We start from the raw sequence: 10,699 nt of genomic DNA, 5'->3' as shown, positions 1-10,699 counted from the left end.
ATTTTACCAAGACTGTCTCAAAGGCCATCGCCAGCTGCGTCGATGCTCAGGTCGTCGCTGCCAATAATGGCAAGGTATATGCAGAATCGCTATACACCTTATATACCCGAGATATATAGCTTTGCGTGGCGGGATGACACTTGGTAGAAATTGGGCTTGTGGTGTGCACACCGACGGCAGGGACGCCGTGTGGAAGGTGAACCGCACTCGCGATATCCCGCGAGTCTACGCGAAGGACTGGTACCAGTACTAGTACCACAATGAGGCCAGCGGTGACCAAATGCCCTTGGGTCGCTAGACGCGGGTAGCGTTCGCCAGCTCTTCTCGGTAGGCTTCTGCCTACTTTTGTTTTACGAAACGCGCGGGTTGGCTTGTTGCCGCAGCTAAACATGAGATTTATGCCTCGAGAATTGCGCGTCCTTGCTCACTGCGTTGGATCGGCATCTCATTCATTGTTCGGACGGGAGAATGACGGCAACCCCAACCCGACAACCCGAAGGCTACCAACGCCGACGACCAATGTGACGTGCTAGCTAAAACCATCTCGATTTAGTCGCTAACGTTACGAAATTCACATCGGCTATAATTGCCCCACTCGTTCGTGTACCAATCAAGTAGACAGGCGGCGATGGCAGGAGTCGCGCCGTTCGCGGGCCCGCAGCTGCCGCTGCCCATCGACGTCCGCTGGAACCGACCGTCCGTCGTCTGCAGCGCCCTCATGAGTCTCTACATCGTGTTCGCCGTATGCGTATCTCTCTGAATAGTCCCGAGTCTCTCACGCGACCTCAATTAGCCGCTCGATGCATATATTTACGAGCCCTTCCCGTGGACTATCTCGCCGCCGGCCGTCGCCACCCAGACGTCGCAGCTCTCGTGGGCAGCCGCGAGTCCTCTCTGGCTCACCGCAGCCAGAGCAAGGTACGCCTCTACCGACAACGTCATCCCCGCGACTGAGATGGTAGCTACAACGACACGTTCTTCGCACGTGGCGCCAGCTACGCGTACGATCGCGAGACCAACACGGACGTCTATCGAAGTGCCCTCAACACGTCGGCCAAGTGCGAGCTGTACGAGCTCCACACGGGCGCCCTCCTCTCGGCTCGGCTCCAGTCGCTTGTCTGCACCTTTGTCCAGAACAGTTCGTCTCCGTCTGGTGGATGCCAGGAGAATATGATGCTTTCGCTGCGGGCGTCGGTGCTCTGTGTCTGGTTCACGCCAATGTCTGACGGTGCGAGCGACGACGCCAACGATTCGTATACCGTCTACGAGATGTTCCACTTGGCTCCAACACCCGACTACCTCTACGGCATGCTCGCCTTCCGCCTCACACTCACCGTGTACATGGCGCTTTTGTGTGGACGCCGATACTTGCAGCCTGTTCGGCGGCTGCACCGGCACTGTTATCGGCTCCCGGCCAGGCGCTGCGACGTGATTGTCGGCGACCCGACGTCGCTGCTTGTGCTTGATCCGCTCTTGACATTGGCGATGGCCCTCGACCTCTGGCTCAGTGTGCCCGTTGTCGGCTCATCAACGATCGCCGTGTCCCAGTTACAGGCGTTGGACCACGCCGCACTCGGCTGCATGTATCTCTCGCGCATGGTGCGCGTCTCTCTATACTCCACACTCTCACTCTCACGATGCTAGGCATGGTTTGCATACGGATCGCTCGTGCTCGTCTCGAAGGGTCTTAAGCGCTACCACTGGGAGGCACGGTACCGCCCGGCGAGTCCGACCGTCCTCGCGGTCTTTGCGACGCTTGTCACCGGCCCGTTGACGTACCTCCAAGCCCAGAGCTACCTCCTCGTTCAGCTCTACGAGATGATTTTCGCCGGTAGTGAGCCCAGTACGACTCAAATCGTGTATGGGTTCCTACTCTTCCACCTGCTGCTTGCCGCGCTTCCGCTGGTGTATTTTCTTCAGGTTCCGCCGAGCGACGATGGCGGCGCCACCGGTGCGTGGACATCGACGCCCAACGACTCATGCTTGTGCGTAGCGCTCTTCGCCAAGGCCGTCACGACGCGGTATACCACCGTGGGTGCGACCGACTGGAAGCAGCGCCTGCTCTTGCCGCTGTTTCTGCGCTCGGCCGGCTATGTCCGCCAGCACGGCTGTTCGCTCTACAATTTTTTTTACATCGACGCGTCCTTTCGAGCGTGCCCGGGTCTGAGCCAGCGCGGGTCCGACTGCTACATTGTGCTCTACAGCGCCGGCAACGGCGCCGCGGTCAAGCGCCTCGCCCTGCGGCGCCGCGTCGATTTGACGTCGCTGCCCGTGACGATCGAGCGACGGGACGAGCTCTTTGGGAGCCTCGGTATCGTCATCAACAAGGGCGCGACCAACCCTACCTATGTCGTGGTCGAGCCCACGCAAGCGCCGTGCGAGTGGGTCGAATAACCCCGCGTGCTAGACTACATTTAGCTTGAAAAAAGGCGAAGTGAAAGTCACCTGAAGCCGACACCAAGCGCTACAATGGTAGATAGCTACACAAAACCACCATCGTAACTCGAAATGACTGCGATACACTGCGCGTATCAAGCTTCTCTCCGTCAGCAAGACCGGACGCGTTCACATACCCTAACCCTAGCCCTAGCCCTCCCAGAGTCAAAGACGCATGAGGAACTCACGTTATTCGAGCACCACTCTAGTCGCTCGGACATGACAGTATGGGTTGACGAACTACTTAGGGTGCAAACGAGCGTTTGAACCAGGCATCGACGGTCGTTTGAGTCGCGACAACCTCGTCGACGACGCGCGCAATGGTGCCAGGAAGCCCTCGAAGCACGTGCTGCGAGATTGGGTGCGTCGATAGGACCCGCCAGAGGTCGACGTCGGCGTGCACCTCCAAGTCGAAACCCGGCGTCTCGAGCAGATGGTACACCGAGAGCGGGTACCGAGCGCGCGCCAGGAGCTTTGCAAACAGCTGCGCGCCCGCTTCGTATGGGAATGGCTGCAGCGCATACGACTGCGCGCTAAACCCAAGCTCCAGCGGCGTCTTGGCAACGGACGTGGTCACGAGCAGCTTCCAGTCGGTTTGGCTGCTGAGAATGCTATCGAAAAAGCGTCCCGCGTCCTGTGGGCGCTGCATGAGCACGTCGCAGCCGTCGAGCAGCACGAGACACTGCTGTTTGCGTGCGCCTGCAAACGCTTTGAGCCGCGCCGAGACCTCGGCCTGGACCCTATTCACCTACAGGGTTAGGGTCGAGTCGAATTCTAGCCCGTCGGATACGCGTCATAACAGCCGTCCGGGCCCAAGGCCGTCGCGTCCAGTGTGTCAGCAAACGCTTGTACGTAGATGACATGCACACCGCCGTCGAAATACCCGCGCAGCGCAAGGTCGTCGCCGACAGCGCGGGCCAAATGCGTCTTCCCGACCCCTTCCGGACCAGTGAGGACCACGAGCCGTGTAAAGAACGGGTGGTGCGGCGGCCGCGCGAGGTAGGTTGAGACCTAATAGGGTGACTGTGACGTCCGTGTCAGGACGCGGACACGTACGACAACGGCCTCTTTTTGCCGAAATTCGAGCGTCTAAATAGTTGAAATATGAGTTTCGTCGAATTGATTTTTGTCGAATCGAGGAAAACGCACCTCGGCTGCGTGCAAGTGCAGGAACGGGCTCGGGAACCGCTTGAGAAAGGGCTCTCGGGTCGCAACCCGACCTCGCAGCGGCGGGAAGAGCACGTGGCGGTGGTCGTCGTTGGGCGGCAAGAGCAGAATCTTCTCGCTCTCCTACGTAACCATAGTGTTGTTGAGCGTATCGTAGGAGGGATACCGCCTCGGCGCCGCTGAGGTCGTGGCTGCGGACCGCTGCAATTGCCCGGTCGAATGCGGTTTGCACCGACTGCCCGGTCCCGAGCTCCATGTACAGCCGCCTACGTCATATCTATGTAGTCGACATGAGATGTACGGATGACATAACGCACTGGGCAAAGACTGGCGCGACCCAGTCTTGGAGCTTGGACTGGGCGTCCACGGCAATCACGTGTGGAATGCCATATCGTACAAACGGGCCCGCTAACCACCGACAATTGACTCCAGACGCATCCATACCGAGAGATATGAACCCATCGACGCCGAATGGCACACGAGCAGCAGCGCGAGCTGGACGCCAGACACCGCGCATGGCGGCGCCAGCTGGAGGCATTGGTCAAGGGCCTCGGCGTCAACGGCGGTGCCCATCAATGGCTGACTGGCCTCGCCTTCAAAGAAGAGCTGACCGGGGAGCCCGTGGCCGGCCAAGTGGAGGACGCAGCAGCCGTCGACGAGCGCCTTGTGCAAGTTGAAGAGCGTCGCAAAGCCCGTCTTGAGACCCACAAACGGGTGCTACAGCAGCACCTCGCGAAATGCAAGCATGCACCACAACGCCACCTCGGCAAGTGCAAGGCCCGACGCAATCCCGTGGTATTCGTTCTGGAAGCTCAGTCGCTAGCATTGTCATATACCAGTGGTCCTTCACAGACACGGTACCTCGCCGAAGAGGAGTGCGTTGGCCGTGCGCGTGATGAGCGGGTTCATGAAGAGCACATGCTACGTGTATGCAGGATAAGATCGCGCATTGCATCATCGCATACGGTCAGGTAGGACGCGATCATGGTCTCGTGCATGATCGGCCGCTGGGCCATCAAGTCTTGCTCGTATCGCGTGGCCTGGACCGTATAGTAGAGCCAGCCAAAGAGGCAGAGCTCGGCGCCGTCGTGGAGCTCGTATAGCGTGCCAACGTCCACTAGCCAAAGGAATGGTATCATGCCCGTAGGCAGCATCGACGACGTACTGTGGCGCTTGTTGAGCTGCGTCGTCGACGTTTGGCTCAAGTTGGTCGCAAAGAGCTTCCCTCGGCGAAAGACGACCTCGCAATGGTCCTTGCTCATGCTCATGACCAGGTCGCGCGCCTTGAGGATGAGCTTGTAGTGCTCGCGCCGAAACACGTGCGTCGGCGACTCGGGCCTGCGCGGCCATGAGGCCATCATGCACCAGTCGGCAGTTCGTACCCGAGGCCGATGCGCACGTAGCCGTCGAGCGCCGCCAGCTCGTGGCGCTTGAGGCACGTCGTTGTCTTGGCGTCCATGGCCAGCGTGAAGGGCGGGAGGAGCATGTCCATGTCGCCCAGCGCCTGCGAGAGCTCGTCCGCGCGGCCGCTGCAGTGCATGCTCGTCTTGCGATCTTCCGGCTTGCCCACGTTGGTACAAACCGCCAGTGACCTCTTTCATCCGGATAGGCGAGGTGTATCCGGATATTGCGCTTCAACTTGGCGCATGGTATCCTTGGTGTTGCTGGGTCTTGCACGAGCGCTGTCTTCATGCTTCCACCACGTACAAGCCGTGGTCATTGCTATCTTGACGGTGCATGTTCATGCATCAAAATGGCCGCTACGCAAAAACACACCTCACTGCGCTCGCTCCAGCTGCTGGCTGCTCCATCCTCCCGCATCGACTCGAATCTGTGCTATCTGGCTCTGAAGGAAGCGTCGTTGCCACGCTTGGCCACGGTACGACTCGACGCCTTACCGTCGGGAGCAATCGCAGCCGTGTCGAGAAGACAGCCTGGATGTAGGCCAGCTGTCGTCGTATCGTGGAGGACGGTACTATTACCCAGGGTACAATTATATTAGGCCCTTGCCGAGCTACGGGTCGTGTAGTACGCAGCAGCGCACTCGTGTGACATGGCAGAGTGACGCAAAACCAAAGGCGCGCCGGCAATGCATGCACAATATTGGTTACTATGGCAGCTCAACACAGTTGAGAGACTCGGATATGGCGATAGGCTAGCGGCAAAAAGCTCAGCAGACAGCTGCTGCAGACAATTGAACAACAAAGCGGCTGTCGCCACCCGCGGACCGCAGCCATCGATCTCAGCCCCCTCTGTTGTCGATCGTGGCGTCGCCGTGTGTATCAGAGCAGCCAAGATAGCGCACGAGCGACTTGGTCTTGCGGTCTCAGCTTGGTGTTGCTGACAACACCGACTCGGTGCGAACTCGCACAATAGGTATGCACTCACGGTCAGCCCATGCGCCTGTCGGCTACCCGTCGTGGTACCTTCAAACTAACGTTACGCAGTGCATTATTGCGCGCAGTCGCCAGGGCTTGCCGGATGCCACCGGCGCTGGGCTCGGCCGACGGTATCCTGCTCCAACACTGCTGTCCGACAAAGTTGCAGCGCCACACAGCCGCCAGTGGCCAGTCGTCAGCGGGTTGTGGGCGCAAGGTGCAGCGTGACACGCCACGCGATTCGTTGAAGTCGACTTGCAGTGTGACGCGGCTCACAAATCAAGTCGCCGCGCCATGGGCTTGTGCGCGCTGATCCAGTCGCACTGGACCGTCGAGCGCGTGCCAAAGTCCTCGCGGCAGATCGACGCCGAGCGCTATCTCTTCTGCCTCCCGTCGCCGTTCGCGTGCGACACCTACTACGTCTCGCGCGGCGTGGCCTTTAGCCGCTGGCACCTCTTTTTCGCGGCCTTTGTCACGCAGTTTTGCGTCGGGTCGCTCTACGCGTGGTCGGTTTACAACGCGTACATTGACGACTACATCTTTGGTGACCCGACCGCCGGCCACGCGGTCGTCGCCTTCTACCTCGCGTGCGGCTCCCTCGGCCTCTCGGCCGCGATCCTCGGCCCGTGGCTCGAGCGCACGGGCCCGCGGTTCGCGATCGCGGTCGGCGCGACGCTCTTCGTGCTTGGACACATTGGTGCTGGCCTCGGAATCTACTACAAGAGCATGGCGCTCGTGTACGTCATGTACGGCGGCGTCGTCGGCTCGGGCATTGGCATTTGCTACATCTCGCCGGTTGCCACGCTCCAGGTAACCTGTTGGTGCAAACTCAGAGTGTTTCAATGTTTCATTGTCGATAGAAATGGTTTCCCGACTTGCGTGGCACGGCCGGCGGCTTTGCAGTCTGTGGCTTTGGCGCCGGCCCCGTGCTCTGGGCACTCCTCTTCCCGTACCCGATCAAGGTGTGGGGGTAAGAATCATTCTCAAATTTTGCATTTAGCTGGACGATGATGATTAGAACACCCGTGTACCTCTCGTTCATGGTGTTTGGCGCGGGCATGAGCCTCATTCTGTATGGTTGCGCGATCGTGATGCGGACGCCGCCGCCGGGCTTCTCCGTGCGTGGCAAGGACATGCATGGCGTTCACCAAGACCGCATCAAGATCACGGTCGATGCCCACGAACACGCCCGACTACCGCGGCGCGCGCCCAACGGCAACGTCATTTTGTTTGTGCCAGAAGACCTCGAGGTGCCGATCGCGGAAGAGACTACCGCGCACCCGCACGAGTACTACCGCGAGTCGGAGCTCGACGACTCGGAGCTCTTTTACTTTCATCGCATCAAGCAGCTGCCGCTCGCTGCGTGTGTGACGTCGCCCGAGTTTGCCTTGCTCTGGATCATGTTTTTTCTCGAAATTTCGTTTGGCCTTGTGCTCATCTCGCGCCTCAAGGATTTAGATCTGTACGTCTTTAGCGCCAACGTCTCCGCGTTCACGCCCGACGACGTCAACCGCGCCGAGCGCATGGTCAGCTACAACGGCATCTTCAACTTTGGCGGTCGCCTCATGGTGCCTATGGTCTCGGACCTGCTCATCCGCGGCTGCTACGTGCACCCGGCCGACGGCCGCAAGCTCATTTTTCTCGTCATTTTGGCCGTCCAAGGCGGCATCGCCCTCGTGTTGCAGTCGACGCTCGAAGAAAAGAACCATGGCCTCTTCCAGACGCTCGTCTGGCTCCTCACGTTTGTCTATGGTGGCGGCTTTGGCACGATCCCGTGCTTCCTCTGCGATATGTTTGGGGCTTATAACATTGGCGCGCTCCACGGCATCATCCTCACGTGCTGGTCAATTGCGGGCGTCGGCGGCGGCCTCGGGTTCACGAGCCTCTTTGACGCCGCGATCAAGACGCAGTCGACCGTCGCTGCGTACGGGGCTGCGATGCCGCTCTTTAGTATTGGCTCGGCCGTAGGCTTTCTCGCACTGCTTTTGGTCCGCACGAATCCCGTCGACCGGTTTGCGCCCGGGTATCAATTCAGCGTCGGTCGCTTCCAGCTCTGCCACTTGGGTCAACGCAAATCGAAACTGACCAAGCGACCGCGCGCCACGACGTCTGGCCGCGTGACTGGCAACGACTACCACAATCTACCGCCGCGCTCGTAACGCAAGCGAAATAGAGGCGAATGTGTGCACAAAGACTCTAAGAAAAAATTTGACTATATTTGATCTGATACGTATATTAATGATTGAAAACGTGCACGAACGATCCAGTGCCGCCTGTCCCGATGTCGACACTGTGGCGACCAGACACGTGCGACGACGAGATTATTCCGGCTGTCGTCCTATCATGAAGGGTGCACACAAGTCACAAGCTCGCTCGAACTGTCAATTAGCAATGATACATTCGTTTTCGAGCGATCGAAGATCGCCACGTAGACCGGTTCACAGCAAAACGGTCGCCGTTTTGGCGGTTTCATTTGTGACGTGGCAGCGCGAGCGTGCGGCTCGAGGTTGCGACGCGTGCCACATCGACACCCGCTCCGCGGATACGGTCGTCTCCAATGTATTGCACCCGCGGTAAGGGACTGCATGGAGCGTAAAGCTACTCCATTTTACATTCGAGCTGTATATTCCAGCGCTATTTCGTAGTCAGACCCCAAATGGCATTGTCTTTGAAAAGAATTGTTCTTCAAAAAGAAGAGGAGAGCGCGACGTTGTTGACCATCGCTAGGTTCTTCATGATTTGGCGTCTGATTTGCGTACTGTGCACCCCTTCGCCTCGTACTACCTTGCCGTTAGGGATGGAGAGCCACTCCATTCTGAGACGGACGACGATGTTCTTAGGCGCTCTCTTGTTCTTGTGGTAGCACTGCACAGTAGAGTTTGTTTCGACGAGCGACGCATTTTGGCGCACGAGGCCGTCGTTCATGCATGAACAGCAGACCTCCTCGTCTGATCAGTCATGCGCACAACGGCAACTTGGCTTCCACTCACTACTCGTGCTTATCGCGACGGTGCGTATTTTCAGCACGAAACGGCGTAGACGAACCAACGACCAGCAAGGGGACGGGCCAGGATGAGTTTTGCCGAGTATCTTGCCGGCGATTGCAAAGTGGGTCCCGTAGCGCAGACAGTAGTCGGCCTTGAAAATAAAATATGATCCAGTGCAACGCCACAGGGCCGTTGACGGAAGCAGCGACGAGTGTTTATATTACTACACATATACGAAAGATTACTATGCTCTAGAAAGGCGCATGAGCATACCAGTGGGCGAACCTTCCATACGTGTTGCATCCAAACAGAAGTCGCATCATCTGATTGGGCGAGAGGGACATATATGGGCCATAAATCGCTGCTTTCTATTGGTGGAACCTTAATAGTGTGACGCATGACGCAGGCAACGTGTCCAGCCGGGAAGCGCGCCGCGGCTCTTGCTCACGTGCTCAGCGCGTCGCAGTCATCAGTTCCGACCAACCTGTGCTCGAATCTTGCATGATGATTGTGCAAAGCTTTATATATTGACTGATGAATACGATATATGACTATGGTAGCTTATAATGTGCTTTGCAGGCGTTGTGCATCTCGATCCTGCCGCCAACCACATCTTCTCGCACACGGCGGGTATGATTGCTTGCCTACCTTCGCGACGACAAGATGAGGACACGTCCTGTCGCATGCCTTCTTGCACGCTCGGTCCAATCGGTACCGCGTGTAGAGGTCGACTTCGCACGTGGCGGCCAACTTGTCGAGTTGTTGAGGGTGACTTGACGCCGGGGCATGTTCTTGTCATCGCGCTTGCGCTTCTTGCACCGAGTCGTCGGGGGACGTACTTGTGTGTTGCAAGTAGTCGCGCGGTTTACTTCAACGTCGATGAGTTGACTTGACTGCATGTGAGCCACATCGCAGAGACACACGTCCACAGAGCCTTGGTCTGGTAGACGCTGAGCGCGCTGTACAGCAGCAGTATCAAGCGCAGCCGGTTGGGAGCTGACAGTGGATGAAAAGCCCTTGCGCGCCGTTTGCATCGTCGTCAAGGCGTCGCGGATGCCGCCGAAAGAGGTGCGACTTGGATGCGAGACGACGGCGATCGCGGGGCGTACGGGCAGTGCACCGTGTGCTGCCGGCGGATGCCGCAGAGGATGCAGACCGGAACTCCATTCGGTGCTACGACCCGAGTCTTCGGGCCCGGTCGATCCGCTCGGACTCGCGCTCGGACGTTGCGCGTGCGCTCTTCCATCTCTGTGTGGCTCTGAGGCACTGAGACTCTCGCCAGGAAATTAGAAGTCGCGTCCAATGAATGTGCAGAAACCAGAAGTCTCCGCCAGTCATATTGATTATATCATTTCTTAGCCATCTGATTGGTAAAAAAAGGCTCAGAGGGGTAGGTCTAGAGTTTGTCGGGTTGCAATTACTTGGTTAATACAAATTTGAAGTCTAATTTATGGATAAGGCCCTTGTCGTGCTACCAGCCACGAGAGCGCAGTGCTGGTGTGTAGCAGCTTAAACATACAACGAGTGCCCGGTTTCCCAGCGGCTGCACCTGTTTCCTTCCTTCTCTTTTCTCTCGCGCCGTGTCCATAAAATTTTAGATTGCAACATTTATGGTGCATTCGCCTACCAGTGCGGTCAATGTCGTCCACGCGCCAATAGCGACGGGCATCTGGGAGCTTGCTACGAATCACGCGTTGCCAGATACGTGTCGTCAAGTAGCTTGCATCGCGG

At 58.1% G+C, this 10,699-nt stretch overlaps 3 protein-coding genes across 3 annotated transcripts; 2 read left to right on the top strand and 1 right to left on the bottom strand.

Annotated features, from left to right (window-relative positions):
* Positions 1–628: 628 nt before the first annotated feature.
* On the top strand, positions 629–2,466 carry SDRG_12069 (hypothetical protein; the record flags this gene model as incomplete). Its single annotated transcript, XM_008618128.1, has 5 exons — positions 629–742; positions 794–918; positions 963–1,599; positions 1,645–1,951; positions 1,994–2,466. 5 exons carry the CDS (start codon positions 629–631, stop codon positions 2,392–2,394), a joined length of 1,584 nt encoding a protein of 527 aa, XP_008616350.1. The 3' UTR covers positions 2,395–2,466.
* A 146-nt stretch (positions 2,467–2,612) lies between these two features.
* SDRG_12068 (hypothetical protein) lies at positions 2,613–5,176 on the bottom strand. Its single transcript, XM_008618127.1, has 12 exons — positions 4,986–5,176; positions 4,769–4,941; positions 4,569–4,720; positions 4,465–4,524; positions 4,366–4,422; positions 4,062–4,320; positions 3,921–4,011; positions 3,770–3,869; positions 3,586–3,726; positions 3,493–3,525; positions 3,227–3,447; positions 2,613–3,176 (listed from the first exon to the last, which is right to left on the bottom strand). The coding sequence occupies exons 1-12, from the start codon at positions 5,141–5,143 to the stop codon at positions 2,681–2,683; spliced, it is 1,941 nt and encodes a 646-aa protein (XP_008616349.1). The 5' UTR covers positions 5,144–5,176; the 3' UTR covers positions 2,613–2,680.
* A 1,093-nt stretch (positions 5,177–6,269) lies between these two features.
* Positions 6,270–8,209, top strand: SDRG_12067 (hypothetical protein). Its single transcript, XM_008618126.1, has 3 exons — positions 6,270–6,791; positions 6,842–6,951; positions 7,000–8,209. The coding sequence occupies exons 1-3, from the start codon at positions 6,276–6,278 to the stop codon at positions 8,138–8,140; spliced, it is 1,767 nt and encodes a 588-aa protein (XP_008616348.1). The 5' UTR covers positions 6,270–6,275; the 3' UTR covers positions 8,141–8,209.
* Positions 8,210–10,699: the final 2,490 nt, after the last annotated feature.

Source organism: Saprolegnia diclina (genome assembly GCF_000281045.1).
Source record: "Saprolegnia diclina VS20 unplaced genomic scaffold supercont1.46, whole genome shotgun sequence".
Taxonomy (NCBI): Eukaryota; Oomycota; class Saprolegniomycetes; order Saprolegniales; family Saprolegniaceae; genus Saprolegnia; species Saprolegnia diclina.
Note: the sequence above shows the minus strand (reverse complement) of the source record. Positions and strands in the feature narration are given on the sequence as shown.